At 40.0% G+C, this 19,404-nt stretch overlaps 1 protein-coding gene and 1 long non-coding RNA gene across 2 annotated transcripts in view; one reads left to right on the forward strand and one right to left on the reverse strand.

The window, feature by feature from the left end:
• Positions 1-3,198, reverse strand: part of LOC117201268 (uncharacterized) — a 17,049-nt gene extending 13,851 nt beyond the window's left edge. Inside the window, exons 1-3 of the long non-coding RNA XR_007479817.1 lie at positions 2,932-3,198; positions 2,271-2,729; positions 1,420-1,523 (exon numbers count right to left, since the gene is read on the reverse strand). This is a non-coding gene — a long non-coding RNA (uncharacterized LOC117201268). The remainder of the gene's footprint in view (positions 1-1,419; positions 1,524-2,270; positions 2,730-2,931) is intronic.
• TADA1 (transcriptional adaptor 1) lies at positions 2,610-19,168 on the forward strand. The gene is made up of 8 exons (XM_004269703.4): positions 2,610-2,749; positions 7,377-7,468; positions 7,730-7,795; positions 12,138-12,235; positions 13,714-13,923; positions 15,202-15,353; positions 17,216-17,378; positions 17,823-19,168. Exons 1-8 carry the CDS (start codon positions 2,676-2,678, stop codon positions 17,973-17,975), a joined length of 1,008 nt encoding a protein of 335 aa, XP_004269751.1. The 5' UTR covers positions 2,610-2,675; the 3' UTR covers positions 17,976-19,168.
• Positions 19,169-19,404: the final 236 nt, after the last annotated feature.

Genomic DNA, 19,404 nt, shown 5'->3' on the forward strand with positions numbered 1-19,404 from the left:
GTTTACTTGCCTCATGGCAAGTAAAATAGCTATGAAAATAGACTTTCTGAGGGGTTTTCCTTTGCATTGTATTTGTACACAATTATATTTATAATTTATATAATTATATTTTGAAAGATGTTGCATAAGAACAGGCAATATATGAATAATAGTACCAACCTTCAACAGTTCATCCTAACGACATGGAAAAAATATGGATAATATAAATAAAGGGAACTCTTATTTTATATAGTCTGTGCCCAATATCCTATTGAGTTGACTTTACTAGTTACTCTCAGACTAGCCTGCATTTGGGGAAGAGCAAATTGCGATAGAATAATGATTTTAAAAAGATGTAAAAAACTAGATTAAACTAACATTTGTAGAATTCTTTACATTTTATAAACGACTTTCACACACATTCTCTGAAGCTATTTAATAGTTGTCTATATGTGGTATACATTTTTACAAGCACGTCTATAACTAAAAGATTTAAAATTAGTTTCTTTAAAGTAAACTACCAAATTACAAATGGTTTTAGTATTGATTTCTATTAAGTATATTGTTCGGTCAGATGTCTGTTTGTGTTTGTTATATTGTCTAACACTACAGTTTAAGTGGACATTTACCTGAATCACTATACTGAAATTAATGCTAATTGGTATACAAAGTGATGAAGGAGAATGGACTATTTAATTGAGCTAGATGTGTAGAGGTATGCATGTTTTCAAGCATCGATTCCAAGAGATAAGAGTCATATTTTTCTTAGTGGACAGGTAGCCATAGAGATGGGGTAGCCATACAGTGGGGACAGTTCCTGGAAGATATACCCAAACATCTGTGCCCCTTCCTAGTCCTACTGAATGGGTCCTTTAATACTTGAACCTGGGCTTCCCTGGTGGTGCAGTGGTTGAGAGTCCGCCTGCCGATGCAGGGGACACGGATTTGTGCCCCGGTCCGGGAAGATACCCCATGCCGCGGAGCGGCTGGGCCCGTGAGCCATGGCCGCTAGGCCTGTGCGTCCGGAGCCTGTGCTCCGCAACAGGAGAGGCCACAACAGTGAGAGGCCTGCGTACCGCAAAAAAAAAAAAAAAAAAAAAAAAACTTGAACCTGATTGCAAAAAATGTAGGTAGCCACCCATAGGTCTCAAAACTAGCAGAGGGGAGATATATATAAAAGGACTGAGTCATGTGGTTTGTTATAGAAAGTGAAGTAACTAGAATGCGGAGTGCATACGAAGGGGTGATGGACAGGCCTGGGTGTGTGTGAGGTGGACAGGTCGGCTGAGTCCAGGTCATAAGAAAATTTGAATGACAGGTTAGGGAGTGTGGAATTTGTTCAGTAGTCAGTGGGGAGCCATGGAAAGCATAAGTTGATAACTACTTTTTAAAAAGTCAAAATTTCTTTAGAGTTTTATGACACAGATAGGAAGACTTTACCTGACTTGTTCATCTTTGTATCCCCAGGACCCAAAAGATTGCCAGGCGCATAATAGGAATTCACTATATATTTGCTGAAGGAGTGCAGAAGCCTGAAGGAGTCTCTGTGGAGAAATTACACAAGATTTAAAAGCCATTTAGGATTATTTCAAATTTGGGGGAGGCAATTTGACCATATGCACCAAGACTCTTATAAATACTCCTGTCTTTAAATCAGTAATTATATTTATGGGACTCTGTTCTAAAGTAATAATCCTAAATGACGAAAAGCTTTATGTATAAAGTGTATTACAATATTGCTTTTAATAGAAAAAAATGGAAATAATCAGCCTAACAATTGGGAAACAAGTTACTGTGTGCCTTCCTCCTGTGCGGTATTTAATATGCTGTCACCAAAATTATGATTATAAAGACAATACCAGAGGAAAACATTTATATTATTAAGTATAAATATAACAAAACTCTACCAAGATGCACAATTGAAGATAGAGTATGATTATAAATTATGGGAAGGGGGAATCTCTCTTAGTTAAAAGGGTTTTTCCCGGGGTGGTAACATTTTGTTTTCTTTCTTTTCCTCTTATCCTTCTGTGCATTTTCCTGTTTTTCAAAATTACTTCATTCACTCAGCAAATATTTACTGAGAGCCCACTATGTGCCAGGCACTGCTCTAGGAACTTGGGGAAACATCAGTGAACAAAACACAAATCCTGTCCTCACGGAACTTACACATTTTAGTTGGAGAAGGCAGAAAATTAACAAGATAAGTCAATTAAGTGGCATGTTAGATGATGAGTGATCGGCAAAAAAAATAAGGCAAAGAAAGAGAATAAAGTCAATACTACATTTACTTTTTGACCTGGAGGGGGAAGATATTCATCCAGGTAAAGGACCGAATTCGGAACTTCCGCAGCGGTAAGACTGAGAGCCCGGGATACGCCAGCCCTGCAGGTGACGCTGCAGCCCGGGCCGGGCGCGGCGGGTTTAGGTGGGGCGCGGGAGCGCTAGGTGAAGCGGATCACGTGATGTGAGGGGGCGGGAGCAGGAGGACCACAAAAACACCGAGTTTGGCTCAGCACTTTCTCTCCAGAAAGGCGGGCGGAGCCGAAAACCAAACAAACGTCTTCTCAGAGCTTGGGGGCGGGGCAGGCGGGAGAAGACGGAGCCTCCAGAGCCGAAGCCTTCGCGGAGTTGGTTTTTCGGTTGCTGGTCGTTGTGGCCGAGGGGTCTGAGGTCGGGCTGAGACGTGGGGAGCAATGGCGACCTTTGTGAGCGAGCTGGAGGCGGCCAAGAAGAACTTGAGCGAGGCCCTGGGGGACAACGTGAAACAGTAAGAACTCCCCGGACGCAGCCTCCGGGTTTCCGCGCGGGTGCTCCCCCAGCTTCGGGCTGCCGACCCACTATGGAGTTGTCCCCCGCGGCCGCGAGGCCTGTGCAGCCCTCGCGTAGCGGGTGGCGGGGCCTCTGGGTTTCTCGGGCCCGGGAAGGGGCCGGCGGGCAACCCCGACTCACCCGGCTGGAGGGGCCGGGCCTCCCTGGTTCCCTCCGGAACCTCGCGGGCGCCTTAGCCCGAGGCTGTGCCCTGGGTGGGGCGGGAAAAGCTAACTCCACGCCTTCACGCCCAAGGGCCTGTTGGGCGACTGCGGCCCGTGCGAGGGTGCGGGACGCATGTGGCTGACTACCGGCCTGGTCTGAGCCGGCGCCGCGCAGGCGGCCCGCTCCCGAAGGGCTTCCTGGAGGCAGAGGCTTATTGAGCGCGGGTGTTGTGGAGGCACTGTCGGTAAGAGCGTGGACAGCAATTTCGGAAGGCAGACAGACCCTCCGGTGAAATAGTCACCGAACAATACTGCAGTTATAGTGATGATAGTAGTAGCAGACATTTACTGAACACCTTTTAAGCGCCCTAAATGTACTATCTCATCTAATCCTCACAACAGAGATGTGAGGTCGGTGCAGTTATCATTCCCGTTTGATAGATGAGAAGACTGAGATTTTGAGAGGTTAAGTAACTCTTCAAAGTCATGGCAGGATTGGGGCCTTTGCATCTGATTTCTGGCTCTGATACCTTACAGAGGGTTGCAAAGGACCCCAGAGACTCTCAGACAGACTTTCACCCAGGTTATAGCAGGGGACCGAGTACACAGTGGGGTCAGATGCTGAAATGGCCGAGTGTAAAATCAGTAACTCAATACAAGGCTGAAGTCATAGAAGGAACCCTCCGAGGTACAAGGTCAAGTTTGGAAATTTTCAAAACATTGTTATTACAATTTTATTTTTCTAAAATATAAGAAGCAAATTTTAAACGTTTAAAAGTATAAGTCTTGTGTTGTTGTTGCTAGATGGTTTCTGTGATATTCTACACGTTTGCATTACTCAACAGACACTTTGAAATGATGTTTCCGGAGGAGCAAGGTGTTTGGGGGATCTTTCTTTTTCTCCAGCACTTTCTCCTTCTCATCTTTCTACTTTTCATTATGACTGGAGATTGAAGTTACTTAACTTGGATGTCATACGTGATCTTTGGAGTTTTTCCTTCTTGTGAAATTTTGGGGTGGCGGAATCTACTTTTTGTCCTCGCAAGATAGATATGCAGAATTCCCATGTAAGGCTTCTTGGAACACTCATGGCCTAAATGGAATAACTAAGAACAAAATATAATTTTTAAAGATTACTTTAATATTAGGAACGTTAATAAATCAAACTACAAACACTAGAATTAAAATTTAATCATCTAATCTGTTATTTTGGCATAATTATTTAATTTTTTGTAAACATTGATTCCCAAAGATAAAATGTTCTACCTAAAGTTATATTTTATTTTAAATTGAGTTTTATTAAATGTCTGGATTAAGAAAAATAAGCAAAAAGCAATTACATCTTTCCAGACAGGGATCAAACAGTTTAAAAAATAATAGTAATAAAATTAACAACAACATACTCTTCTAATCTGCCTGATAGACCTCTTGTGTTCTCCAAAGAAAGGTGACCTTGCCTGACAATACACTCTTTTCTTGTTGTGTCCCCTTTCTGCCCATAAAAACCTAAAGTTATATTTTAATATTCAGGTTGACTTTGTCTCTTTCCTTGCTTACTTAATTAAAAATTCTTAATTATTTTAATGAGTAAAATTGACAGCTTTTACCTTCATTAATTACTATAGCTTAGTTTTGTAATACAACTAAAATTTACACTTTTTAAGCACAAAAGACTTTTCACTCGGTTACATCTAAGATGCTTACAAATATTTGAAAGTGAATGTTTCCATGTTACAATAAACCTGGCTTGTGGGTATAATTGATTGATTAGATGCGATGGTGAACTCTGTGATACCACACTCCTCACACAAGCTTGGGGTCGCCAGAAATGTTGAAGTTAGCATTTCCTGTTTGGTCTTTAAAGGTCAACACTGGCTGTCAACGTTGGTCACATAGAGCTGCCAAAGCTAAGTTGGTGCATCTTTAGCTGAATCTCCACTAACAACGCAATCAAAATATGCTTTTGTGCCAGGAGCAGTTAATGGTACAGTGTTGTTCTCTATTAGTTTTTTCCATTCTCTCATTGTCTTTTCTCCCTTCTGCTCCTTGAAAAGCGCTTCTTGGTTGAACAGTTTGTGATATTGCTATACAGTAATTTCTCACATTTCCTCCATGAGTAGTTAGCTTTGGTTTGTACAACGTGACCATTTAAATGTGGTCCTTGTTCGTAGGTAAAATATATAATAAGGTGTATAAGGAACTCAGATATGTTGCTTTCTATTTATGCAGTGGCCCTAATGTTCTTTATGTCAGGTTGTGTGCCCATGTCAGCTTGTAGAAAGAAATGAGCTTTGCTGGCTAACTCACTTTGTATAGTACCCAGTAGAGTTCTGGGTTCAAATGGGTGGCTAGTTTTTCGGATGATTTAGCCATATGTTATTTAATTTTCTTCAGGTATCTCAAGTGCTTCCTAGTCTGACCCATTTATACTCATCACCCATCATCCTCACCTACATAGAGGTTGACTAACTTTGTTTTTGGTATTTTTGAGGAAAACAGTCATTTGCCCATGGCTATACAGCAAGTTAATACAGGGACCAGGATAGGGGAGCAAGTCTTCAACTTGATAGCCAGTGCTGGCTCTTTGAAAGTTTGCCACTGGAAAAGATAGACAGCATCATGTTGGCAGAGCCTTGCCTTAGTTCTGGAACAAGTTCATACACCAAATATAAATATATTTGCCTCTTTCTTATAAAATAGGAACACAGGGCTTTTAAAATAATGAAGTTTTTCTCATGTTACTATCTTCTTTTGTTGTATAAAGTGGGATAGGAAAAGACTTCTGTTTTTCTGTGGAGCTTTATTTCATTTTTTAGTTGTTCTTTAAAAAAAAGCAGGGGTTGGGGCATTTAAGTGTTTGATGTTGGGAAGTTATTATTGACTGCTGGGTATGACTAGTCACGTGGAACATGGTGCCAGGCTCTAGAACTAACATGTTTTGCTGTTGAATGAAATGGGTCTTGGGAAGCTTTAAGACGCCACTAAAGCTACGGGTTTTCTCCGGTGTGGGGGGAAGGGGGGGATGAGGGCAAAGCACAGGAACCCAGGCAATTACATATATACTTAGTCAGACTTAAGCTAGTCTACATATGGGAGTACAGGAGAAACCCTGCCATGGGTATAATAGGTCAGTGAGAGCATTAAACCATCTCGTTTAGGAATCGCTCCTTTTTTTTGTTCTTTTTCTGTTAGAAACTCAAATGAGCATTAGAAAGTAGTTAATCGTGAATTGAAAGTGATTGTAAAACATACTAACTAATTTTTAGCCCTGTTTCTTGAAGGAGGAGTAGCTTTCTTCAGCACGGAAACAAGGGGTGTGGATGTGAAAAGTAAAGTATTTTACTCCTATTTCTAATAATGTTGTTAAGGTATAAAAGATTGGATCCTTTCTTCCTACTAGTTAACTAGTAATTTTTATGATTAGTGGTTGATTTTCACTTTAAAAACCACTAAGTTTCTCCTATGCTCAGGTATTTTTCTTTGTGGCGAGCTGTTTTAGAATCCCATTCAGCCAGGATAGATTAAAACTTGAGTTCATTTGAAAGGAAAGAGGTTGCCCAGAATTGGTATTAATGCCCATAAAACACATACACATTTTAAAATATAAATCTTTTTAAAATTGAGGTATAATTGACATATAACTGTATATTAGTCTCAGGGGTACAACATAATGATTCAGTACTTGTATATATTGCAGAATGGTCACCACAGTAACTCTAGTTCACGTCTCTCACCATACATAGTTTAAAAAATTTTTTTCTTGTGATGAGAACTTTTAAGATCTCCTCAGCAATTTTCAAATATGCAATATTTGATAATTTTAATAATACTTTAAAATATAAATCTTAAGTGTAGGTTTCTGGTGAGCAGGTCTTTTAGAAGGGCAGCAGTGAGAAAGGAAAGGTACAGCAGTGGTTTTTGGCTGGTTGACTCATGAGTCTGATTCTATGACTACTGCTCAGTCCCTTTTAGGGAGGACTTTCCTTCTTGTGATGGTATTCGGACTCCTAAGTAGCTTAAACAACAGAGATTTATTTTCTCACAGTTCTGGAGTCTAGAAGTCTGACATCAAGGTGTGAGCAGGGTTGTCTTCTGAGGCCTCTCCCCTTGGCTTTTGCCTGCTGTCTCTCTCTCTGTGTCCTAATCTCTTCTTATAAGGACACCAGTCACACTGGGTTAGGGCCCACCCTGACGACTCCATTTTTACTTAATTACCTGTTTAAAGGCCCTAGTTCCGAGTAGAGTCACATTCTGAGGTACTGGGGGTTAGGGCTTCAACAAATGAATTTGGGGGGAACACAACCCAGTCCATAACACTAGGGAATGCAAAATTTCCTTCCTTTCCTGGGAGTTGAGGCAGATAAGGTGAACTTGGGGAAGAAGCAAAACCTGAGGCTCTTAATATTGTTTCTGCCTCTGCAGATACTGGGCTAACTTAAAGTTGTGGTTCAAGCAGAAGATCAGCAAAGAAGAGTTTGACCTTGAAGCTCATAGACTTCTCACACAGGATAATGGTAAAAGAATTATCTGGGGAGTTATTTTACTGTTCTGAAGTTTTCCCAGATTTGCAATAAATTAAAAGTTTATTTAAAATTTTAAAAAAAATTTTGGTTTTAGTGGTATAAGGTCATTTAAATAATGTGGATATTTAAAATTAAATGGAAAGAATGGCAGAGTAGGGGATATCCAAAGTCCTTAAAAGCTAGACTGAAACAGTGGGTTCCTTATGTTGTAAATATTCTGTATTTGACTTGTGACAATCTTCCCTTTTTCAGTCCATTCTCACAACGATTTCCTCCTGGCTATTCTCACGCGTTGTCAGATTTTGGTGTCTACACCAGGTAAGGGAGTGGAAACACCTCCAGGGATGTCAGTCAGCAAAACCACAGAATGCTGGGCTTACTAGACTTTCACTTCCTTTAACAGACTTGTTTGCAAATGAAATGTTCTTTGAACTGCTCAGAAGAAACATTTTATTGTGTAATACAGATTCTTCTATAGAACCTTTTTAAAGCAGGTGATTTCTCTGTCCTTTCATTGACTTTTGGTCTTTACCCCCCATTCAGCTGGGTTTAGATTACTTAAATAAATGAGAAGTGAGGAGGAGGGTAGGTGGTCAGGAGGAAGAAGCTGAGGAGTGAAGGGAGGGAATTTGGTGGTTAGGAGAGCGTTTCCATAGATATAGGGAAGGTAAAGTACGTGGAGGGGAAACCACAGCATATGTTGAGAACCTGGACTTTCTCCTATTCTTAATTAAGTGAGATATTAGCACCTGGAAGGTTGGAGCTTCAGCATGTGTTTGGCAAACTATTGGTGAAGAACAAAGGTAGTAATAGCAGCATGGTGGGGAGGTATGTGGATGCTAAGTCTGTCACTTTGACCTAAATAAATAGGTATAGACAGAATGATTCCTTTGTCCCTAATTTTTTGGAGCTTAAGTGGTACAAGTCCCCTCTTTCAATTTTATTTTAATCAGTCAAAAAAAAAAAGCTAAATGCATTAAAACTTTGCCTCATGATAAAGCTTATCCTGGGCTCTTGTTAAAAAGTTGAATTTACAGGTACCTCCTACTGTAGATTAAATTGAAGTTTTTGTTGTTTAAAGGGCCTGTGGTGATTCTGATGATCATTTATTAAAAGCCCATGTTTATCTAGAAGTGACTAGTATTTTGTATCATCCCCCTCTGCTAAGCTCTGTTGTAAGATAGAGATTTCAGATGAGATCTCCTAAAGGCTTGTTCTCCACACTCAAAGAAGTCGCCATTGGTGTGAAGAATAATAAACAGTGAGCGTTTGTTTACGGAGGTTGGTGTTAGAGAGGGAAGGCAGTTTTCCACTCCTCACCACACCCCTCACTGCACATCCTACACTGTGTCACATTTCTAATGTTTTATTTAATTTAAATAGAAGTGGACTTTCGCCAGTTAGATCATAAAGATAATCCACTTCATTGTATAAAGTTTAATTTGATCAGAAAAGCCAACATTGTGAGGATTAGATCTTACTTTTTAGGTAGGTATATTCTAAAGTGGCACCCACCCAAAAGGTTCAGTGGGATGATCGGAAATAAAAACCTTGTTTGGGGCTTCCCTGGTGGCGCAGTGGTTGAGAGTCCGCCTGCCGATGCAGGGGACGCGGGTTCGTGCCCCGGTCCGGGAGGATCCCACGTGCCGCGGAGCAGGTAGGCCCGTGAGCCATGGCCGCTGAGCCTGTGCGTCCGGGGCCTGTGCTCCGCAACGGGAGAGGCCACAGCAGTGAGAGTCCTGCGTACCGAAAAAAAATAAAAATAAAGACCGTGGTTGATAGGAGTCAAGGGGCTTGGGTTCAAGTTTAGGTTTTGCCACTAGCTGAGATAATATAGTTAATTATTGAATGTTCTTAGCGTCCACATTTATAAAATAGAGACAGTAATATCTACCCTGCAGGATTATTAAAAAAAAAAAACAGATGAAAGAACATGCAAAAAGTGCTCTTAAAAATAAAAAATGCCAAACAAATACGAAGTGGTATTAGTATAGGTGGCTGATTTTAATTAAATAAAGCCTTTGATATTCTTGAATATTTGTTGTTGGTTAAAAATAAATGAAGAAACATTAGAATTTAGAGATTATTTCTCAAACACCCCAAATGTCTTCCTTTAAAATGAAATTAATATTTGCTGGCAACAAAGAGGTGATTTCTATTAAAAGTAAAGTATAGAAATACAGTTTTTTGTACTTTAATAATTGTGATCAGGTTGGTTACTGATTTTCTAAGGCAGGCAGGAAAGATGATTTTAATAATGTTATTTATTGAGTACTGTAACTGCAGCGCCTTAGACGCTTTATGTGCGTTATCATTAATCCTCACAACAACTCTTCAAAGGTATTAGCCTCTTTTTTTACATGCTAGGAAACAAACTTCAGAGGAGAGAAAACAAAACAAAATAAAAACTTACCTGAGGCCATCTTCAGCTAGTAAGTAGAAGTGTTGGATCCAAACCAAAAATCTGACTGCTGCTGTGAAGCCCTCCTTCCTTGGGGTCAGAGTCAGTCCTTGCCATGCTTTGCTTCCTCACCCGACGTATATTTGGCCACTCAGCAGCAGCATCGCCTAACATCAAGTTCCATTCATCAGGGAAATCATCTAAGATTGACTGGTCTTATCAGGTGTGATCTAGGTGTGCCAAAGATACTTAAAGCGATGAAGAAGAGGAACTTGACTTTTCAAACAGTTCTTTTTTAGCTGAGGAACCAGGAATATTTTTTCAAAGCTTTACGAACTCATTCTTCCAAAAACATCAAGATGAAATAATGTTTTGTTAGAATGATGGGTGATTTTTTTTTTCTTTTCCTAAAAAAATTCTTTGGGATATATTTTTCAAGTGTACTGTAATGAGCTTGTATAACTTTTGATTTTTTTTTTAACACTAAACTATATATGTTCATGGTTTGAAAAAAAATAGTACAGAGGGTCTTAGAATGAAAAGCTTCCCCCTCCTAGACCAGCTTGTTCTCAAAGACAACTGCTTTTGCTTTTTGTTCTTCTTATGGGACCTCAGTGGCTCCGTATAGTGTGCTGGAACGTCTTTCTGGATTGACTGGTTTTAAACATCCATCTTGCCTTATTGCTCTGTGTTTTGTGAGATTTCCTCAATTCTTTCTTCCAGCCCTTCTGTCCAGTGCATTCTTTAATTCAGCAATTTTTGTAGCGTCTTCTTTTTGTTTTATGGATACCCATCTTCTCAGACTTCTCTGAGGATACGAATTAGAAATTATTCAAGTTCTTTGTGTTGCCTGAATTCTTTATGTCTAGCATCTCAATTTTTTTTTTTTTTTTTTTACTTTGGTCTTTCTTACCATGTTACAGCTTATCATCAAATGTCTGAGAATCCACATTTACGAATGAAGCATAAAACCTGGAGATTGTGCTTTAGAGTGAGCTGACGGGAGGCCAGCCATTACAGTGAGGTTCCTCAAATGCCAGCTGCAGAGAACTGTGCTCTAGGGTACCAATATTCATACCAGCTACCTCAGTAAATCCCAGAAATTTTGTTCTATTTAACTAGAGAAGAGTTCTCCATTCTCCATTCCCTGCCACCTGTTTATACTGCACTGTGTACAGGAGTGAGTGGGGCTGGTTTCATGGGGCCAGGAACTGTCCATGAACTTGGAAGGGCCTGCACTTGGTTTAGTGCTGTACTGTGGTTGTTTTGAAATTCTTAACTTTTGAGCAAGGGACCCTGCATTTTTGTTTTGTACTGAGTTCAGTCCTGGGGGTGAGGGAAGGGGTTTCTATGGATGACTTTTCAATATAGATCTTCCATTAATCTTGTTTTAAGCTGTACTATCCTTTCTGGTTCCCACTGCACTCACCTTCTCCAAATCCAGATTCTTTGTGGATATCTACTAGTCAGGTTTATTTACTTCCACCTGTTTACCAACCTTGCCAACTTAGGTCACAGCTTCCAAGTGTCCGCTTTGTAAGTTGGCTCCTTTTTAGCCCATCTTTGAAATTTGTTGATATCTCATCTTGGTCTGCCACTCGTTTTGCTTTTTATCTGTGTTCTGGATGTGTGCCATTTACTTTTGTGTGTGTGTGTGGTATGCGGGCCTCTCACTGTTGTGGCCTCTCCCGTTGCGGAGCACAGGCTCCGGATGCGCAGGCTCAGCGGCCACGGCTCACAGGCCCAGCCGCTCCGCGGCATGTAGGGATCTTCCCGGACCGGGGCACGAACCCGTGTCCCCTGCATTGGCAGGCGGACTCTCAACCACTGCGCCACCAGGGAAGCCCCCATTTACTTTTTTCTACTATCATACTTAGTAGGGTCTTGGAAGAGAGAGGAGACAAATACATGTGCTTATTTCACCATCTTGAACTAGAAAATTCTGTCCTGCTTTTATAATACTACTGCTACTAGTAAACAAACAAACACCCAGTAAACAATGAAAAATGTGAAAAACAAATTTGTCTTCCTAAAAGAACAATTTTGGTTACAGCTAGAGAAAAAAATGTGATTTGAGAGTTGTGTTTAGGGAAGGAGAATGTTTTGTTTAGAGAAGGAGAATGAGAGATCTGAATTTAAGCGTTTGTTCATTTTCATCATTTGAGCATTTCATACTTTTTTAGCCTAAAGTGAAAACAAACTTAGCAGTTATCAGTTGTCATTCTTTTCTCTTATGATTGTTATTTCTCTGTCTTATAGAGGGTGCTGGATCTTTACCCTGGACAGGGGGTTCTGCAGCCAAACCTGGAAAACCAAAGGGAAAGAAAAAGCTTTCTTCTGTTCGTCAGAAATTTGATGTAGGTTGTTTAGTAGATCTTGGTAACAACTGATTGAAGCACTGGTGTGATGGAACTGGCTTTAGTTTTTTAATGAATATTACAATTCTGGTAGTAAAGTTGAAAAAAAGGGCATGATTTGGGGAGAAAACAGTGTTATTATATTTGAATTTGGTGAAGAGGGTTTCAAAGATTGTGTCTGAATTTTTATTCCAGTTTGTTATTGTGTAATTATTAATATGTTATCATTAGTACCTAATGATTTTTCAGTAATTCAACAACTATGCCTGTGTTCTTTTTCCTCTTAAATATCTGTGTGGAATGAATAATGTTTCTCAGATTGAAGACTTCTGTTCCAAGGGTCCAGGAGGCCCAGAGGCCTCTGGCAGGATGCTGCTGACGCCCCACTAGGCCTTGAGCCTTCTGGGGATCCTCAGAGAAATCTTGAAGGCATTGGGCTATAAAATTTGTAAACGTTTTAGAATAACTTGCTTTTTTTTTCTGGTTTATATCCAGGGAACACAGTTTCCCAAAAGTATCCCTTTTATAGATTTGACTGGTTATTGATAGCTTTATTCATTAACATTAACAAATATTTATTTATTTCTACCTTGGCTCTATGTTTTAAGTCAAGAATATTCGATCTGGAGGGCATCAGTATCTCCAGAGAGGTATACTTGGTTTAAAAAAGCATGTTTGATATAAAATACAGTTTTATACTTACTTGGAAAATGGAAAAACAACAAGTATTGCTTTTATAGTACAAACTTCAAACAGGACAAGCCATATTCGCTACAAAATCTTGTGAGTTGGGCTTAAGCAAAAGCTACTGAGGCATATCTCCCACTGATTATGGAGAATATAATTGAGCTATCAGCATCTCCCAGAGGAAGGCTGAGATTTTATAAGCGGAAAAGATTGGGAAAAACTATTTTTAAAAAAACTAATGACTGTGTCTTAGAAAGATTCTGTGTTGAGAGTTGTTAGTAGAAGATAATGGTAAGAGTTACACTACCCTACATTATCTTGGAATATTTGTTATTAGATCTGTTATATTGGTTAGCTAGGTTTTTTTAGGGCTTTTCTTAAGCATTAATTATATATTTTTATTTTCAGAATCTGCTTACTTACAAGTATTCTTAAAATACTCTGACTTGTTTGAAGATAGTTTTATATCTTCTCCTTCTCCCCAGTTGTTATTTTTAGCACAGAGCCATATATTCTGTGATTACCGAGGTATTAATTGAATAGAATAAACTGCTATGCACAGTACTGTTATTCCCCATAACTCATGTCTTCATTATTACTCTGTAATGGGTGTGAATCTGTGATTAGTTGTGCATGAGTTACTTTTTTTTTTTTTTTTTTTTTTAACTCTTGTGGTATAGTTTTGGTGGCATTAATTTGTGGGATCTCAGGTCCAATTCATAGGTTACTTTTGTTTGTGTCTTATTACTTGCCACATAATGAATAATTTTGAAAAGTTTTCTTACCCATAGCATAGATTCCAGCCTCAAAATCCTCTCTCGGGAGCCCAGCAGTTTGTGGCCAAGGATCCCCAAGATGATGATGACTTGAAACTTTGTTCCCACACAATGATGCTTCCCACTCGGGGTCAGCTTGAAGGCAGAATGATAGTGACTGCTTACGAGCATGGGCTGGACAACGTCACCGAGGAGGCTGTCTCAGCTGTGGTCTATGCAGTGGAGGTTGGTTTGCTGGTGGCAGAAACACTCTTACAGATTGAATATGACAAGCTTGTGTGAGTTATTCAAAGCTGGTACTGCAAGAAAAGAACTAAAATGTGACTCTGATCTCAGAATTGTCATCATTGAAAGTTGTTTTCTTTTGAGGGGAGAAACATCACAATCCAAACAATTGCCTTCAGTTAACAGACTAAACTTTTCAGAAAGGTTACTTGCATAACACTTTGGATGTTTAATTTCTCAACAAGGGGACAGTTTTTAAGCAAAAAAAAAAAAAAAAAATGAGATTGAGAATCCTGAAGATTAAAATCACTTGATGTTGCTGTGGTACGGCATTTGAAGAGCATTATTAGACTTGGCATCTGAACTGTGGGATTCTTGTCTCAGCACACTCTTTCATTCATTCATTTTACTCATTTAGTTACTCGACAGAACATACACTGGGGTCTAGAGTGCACAGGTACTGACCGGTGACGCTGGGTCATTCCTTTCAATTCTCTGGGCCTCCGTTTCCTTGCCGGTACCTCAGAGATTATAATAGCTTTCTCAAGAAGTTATAAACATTGAATCATAAGTTGTACCATGAAGTCCTGACATGAGCTGATCTTATTGGTAGAATTGAAACATCATCCCTGACCCCAGCACCCCTGTTAATAAGGGTAGGCTGGGACTGGTTCTGTCTCTATTTTCGCAGACATTCTCTAACCCTCTCTTAGGTACTTGGCTCTCACAAGGGCGAAGAGATATTAAATACCTAACTTTCTGTTTATTTCCTATATATCTTTTGTTTATGTGGCTTTTGAGAGAGCCAAGGTTCTTTTTATGCAAGGATTTTAGTAGATTGGGCACTATAACCAATATGTTCCTGATGGTGAAACATTTTGTACCATTTTAAACCAAGCTTCAAGGTAGTTTGCTGCTTAAAAAAATTACTTATTTTTGTACTTTTATTTAAAGCTATCTGAACATCATTTTTGAGGGAGAGGAGCCAATTCAGAGATATAAAAACTTTAATAAATTTTAAAGTAGAGCAAGCCCATCCTAAATAGAACTAAATAAAAATAGCGTGTCTCCCTTTGCTCTTTTCTGTACCCTTGTACCCTGGTATGTATGGCTCTGTGGCTGTTTCGTGAACATTCGTCTGGTTTCAGCACTTGTTTGCCTGTCTCACATCTCCATCCACTAAATGCCAATAAACATTTTTTGGTCAAAGGAAGTTTTATGGTTTGCTTTTAAAGAGGAGTTCATGCTATTTTTCTCTTTTTTTTCTTGTTTTTACAGAATCACCTTAAAGATATATTGACATCAGTTGTGTCAAGAAGGAAAGCTTATCGATTACGTGATGGTCATTTTAAATATGCCTTTGGTAGTAATGTGACCCCACAGCCATACCTGAAGAACAGTGTAGTAGCTTACAACAACTTAATAGAAAGGTATGTGAAGTTTCTTGTGATCTTTGCATCCATCCTTCCTAATTGGTTACACTACTCTTTTGTAATAGACCACTGTTAAAGTTGGTTACTGGGGCTCTGTGCGTCTAAGGTACCTCTGAGAGCAGTATGGTTTTATTTTCTTAAGTTGCATCCTTGCGTGATAACCAGTGAATTCTTATGGTACTCTTTATGTTAGGAGTGAAGTTGTAGAGTTTGGCCGCTGCATGTGGTTTAAGTGAGTGCCCCCCACTTTCCGAAGTACAGTGGAGTAGTTCCCTGGGGCAGTGCGTCTGGATGGTTCCTGAGAGGCATCACCTGACTGGTGGGGGGAGTGGGCCGGCTCTCACTCAGGAACGTGACCTGTGCTTGTTGGGTCAAGGTTGGGTTTCTTGATGGTGGGAGGAGGAGCAGTAGGTGTCTCTCCAGGTCCTTTTCTGGCTTTTTTAGCTGTAGCTCAAGATAGCGGCCTGTGCTGGGTGTCGTCAGGTTGCTCTTGGCATCCTCTTGTGCAGTTCTGGTCTCTCAGCTCCGATCTCTGGAACCTCTCTGTCTGCACTCCACTGTAGGCTCCCAGGACCTCTCTGATATTCTGAGTCATCCCTCTGAGATGACCTGGATTACCTTCATCCCTGTGTTGTCCCTTTTCAGGGAGAAGAGAGGTAAAGAGATGACAAGGGAGATAAAACTTCAGAGAAAAAAGTGTGATTGGGAAGGCTGGCAGGAGTGATGCTGGGGAAGAAGTAATGGGCAGGGAAGGCAGGAGGAGTGACAGTGAGGGGTGTGGGGTGGGAAAGCCGAGCAGGGAGTTGAAGAGAGCAGATGGTGCTGACACCATGGGGAGGGCATGGTGCTGGTGCCTGTTTCATGGCCCCGAAGACCTTGAGACGGCTCACAGGGCTCATCTTGAAGATCACTGGCTTAAACTGGGTTCACTATTTAGATTGCCATAGGTGAAGATTTACTTTCTTAATCTCATTCAGGCATATCTGTTTGGGATTATTTGTTCTCATTTGTGAGTCATTCTTTAGAGAAAAACAAACCAAAAAGAGTAAAAGAGTGGCCCCTCGTGGCAGGCGAGCGCTGGAGCGGTGTGTGACCCTGCCGGGCCTCCAGCTGCCCTCTCCCCCTGCCAGCCTGTCCCTGTGAGGCTCCTGTCTCACCGTCGGCCGCTTGTTTCTCTATCAGCGCTGCCTTTGTCTGCTGCCGGAGCCTACGCTCACGCTCCACTTGTGCTTTCGTTCTAGTTCCCTCCTCACTGTTGTTTCACCTCCTGCGTGTTCTCCAGAATTGCATAGGTTATCTCCTACTGTATTACGATACAAAAATTATGTCTGACTTCCCAGCTGATGTTATATCTGGGTTCTATTTTGGGAAATTGGCAAGATCTGGATGAATTTTCTCCACCCTCCATTTTTGCCTGTTGCTTTTTTTGTGCTTTATTTTCTTTTCTTGCTTGTTATTTTTGATCCTGTTGTCTCCAGTATCATCTACCTTACTCTCCAGGTTGGTTGTTTCCAATTTCATTTTCCTTTAATGAAGGTCTGTTACTTTTTTCCAACTAGAAGCTCTTTAAGGGCAGGGAACAATTTTGACTCAGTATCCTGACTTAGTATTTTAGCACTGTGGAGGGAGAAGGGTAAATGCAGTTGCACTGCATTTTATTTCCAGCCCAACAGATGGGCTGCCTTTAAAAATTAAAACTATAGACTACTCGTGTATACACTGGCTGAAAGATAACTGGATTTCTGATTCACGTTGAGATATATTTTATAGGAAGTATTCTAGCAGCCCATCCCTATTCTGTTTGTTCAGTTGTTTCCATCTTACTTACTGGGAATATTTCTGAAACACTTTGTTTCCAGCCCTCCAGCCTTTTCTGCTCCTTGTACTGGTCAGAATCCAGCGTCTCACCTGCCTCCTGACGATGCTGAGCAGCAGGCCGCACTCCTGCTGGCGTGCTCGGGGGACACGCTACCCACGACTTTGCCTCCAGTAAACATGTACGACCTTTTTGAAGCTTTGCAGGTAACTCTTGGCTCCTTAAGGTTTACCTGGATTTATGGATATGCTCAAAGTTTCTTCAAGTCTACAAAGATATTCACTAGCTTTTCCGTTTCCTGGCTTTTGTTTTTCAGTTTCTATTGTTTGTTATTAAAGCCATTAATAGTAACCTAATCTTTCAAACCCCCTGCTCAAGAGTCCTTTCTAACTTACCTCCCGCATCTCTCATCTCCCCAGTGAAAGAAAAAAAATCTCCTTGTCCCCTTATTTCTATTTCAGAGCCTTGTTATTTCCTTGTTTTCTTGTTATCTGATTTGGGATTAATTAGGTTCTGGCTTAAAATTTACAGGTTTGTGTGTCTTTTGTGTGAGTGTTTTGTTGACACAGATCTTACTTTCGTTTTCTGTGTTGGAAAAGTAAGTATACTGAAGTATAATGGGAGACGTGCTGATATGTTTTCAATCCCAGGTACACAGGGAAGTCATTCCTACACACACTGTATATGCTCTCAACATTGAAAGGATCATTATGAAGCTCTGGCATCCAAATCATGAAGAGCTGCAGCAAGACAAAGTCCACTGCCAGCGCCTGGCAGCCAAGGAGGGGCTCTTGCTCTGCTGAATTGGGATTGGAGGGTGTGGGACCCTCAGCAAATTCATTGATGATTGGGAATTGAATGCTTTTGGGGGCCACATTTCAAGACTGAAGTGTGTAGAGTAAATATAACCTTTCCTATGGAAAGGTGATAGTACATTTTGTGTTGCTACTGTGAAGCCATTAATAAATCTGATTTTAATAATGACCCATATCTCTGTATGTATGTATGTGTGTGTGTGTTCCCAGTTATGGGAATAGGCACTGAGAAAGTTCTGTGCCTGGAATGGTGCTGTTTAGGCATCTGAGGCCTAGTATCCTGTGGTCTGCATGTGAGGTAGGTGACATTCTAGAACAAAGAAGCTGTTATAACTTAGTCCCCACGATCAGCAGGACATCTCTGTGTTTAGAGACATCACGTATTCTGTATCTGGCAAGTCTAAAATTTCTGCTTTCCTCCTGAAGAAAGAACTGTGCTTTTAACACAGTGTTAAAAATCGGTTATTATTTTCAGTGACCAGTTTTATATATATATATTTTTTTTGTGACCAGTTTAATTTTTAACAGGTATACGTAGTTGCCTAAAGATTCATTCCAACTCCATAGAAAATAAGACTTAGAAATGCTGTGCTATTAGAGAAAATAAAGTCCTTTCTTTAAATTAAAAACCAAATCAAAACAATCTCTTAGAATGTAATTAACCTTATAAAATATCTTCTCATAACTCAAGTTTCTTTTATAGAGTTGTTATGCCCAAAGACTTTGATTGGCAGGTTCATTTTTTAATTATTCCTATAGGAGTCCATGTGAACATATTGGATTTATACTTGGTAATTCTCCTATTCCTATGAAATATCTTTTTCTGTACTTTCAAATGGCAGTGTTACTAATAACTGTTTGTTTGTTTAGAGATATGTTGCTTTTTATTCAAGAGATGTTATTGGTGGATACATTAGAATGTACAGATGGGTTTACGTAGGTCTGAATAATATATGTATAGATATGTATATATGGTTCAATATCTGGATCTGTGTATTTGGTTTTGTACTTTAAATGCGACGAATAAACCTTTTGGGAGAAAACTTTTTTTGTTTATTAAAGTAAACATATAAGGAATACCACCTTCTACAGAAATATGAAGAACCTTGCTTTCTGAGATCTTAGCAGAGACTTCAAAAGAACGTACTACATGAGAAAGATTAAAAGCAGGTTCCAATTAAGGCATGTCATTTCTTCCTCTTGTGATATGTAGGTTAAGACTAAAAAGAAAAAATAAACAGCCTAGTTTCAGTTCTTGGCACAAGTCTGGAAAGTCCTTTAGAGTTTGCAATAACTCAAGAATTTTTAGGGTTTGTAAGAATTTGAACTGGTATCTAATTGCATATAGTGGTTTTGGCTTGGCCTATCCATGTATCTGAGTCTTAATGCTAAGTATGTGTTAAATTTCATGTGTTCC

This window comes from Orcinus orca, chromosome 1 (genome assembly GCF_937001465.1).
Source record: "Orcinus orca chromosome 1, mOrcOrc1.1, whole genome shotgun sequence".
Taxonomy (NCBI): domain Eukaryota; kingdom Metazoa; phylum Chordata; class Mammalia; order Artiodactyla; family Delphinidae; genus Orcinus; species Orcinus orca.

What these genes read in the sequence shown, in the direction of transcription:
- TADA1 (XM_004269703.4), top strand. Translation starts at nt 2,676, where the DNA reads ATGGCGACCTTTGTGAGCGAGCTGGAGGCGGCCAAGAAGAACTTGAGC. An exon ending in ACTTCTCACACAGGATAATG is followed by an intron (nt 7,469 to 7,729) that starts GTAAAAGAATTA and finishes TCCCTTTTTCAG; the next exon opens with TCCATTCTCACAACGATTTC. An exon ending in GATTTTGGTGTCTACACCAG is followed by an intron (nt 7,796 to 12,137) that starts GTAAGGGAGTGG and finishes TCTGTCTTATAG; the next exon opens with AGGGTGCTGGATCTTTACCC.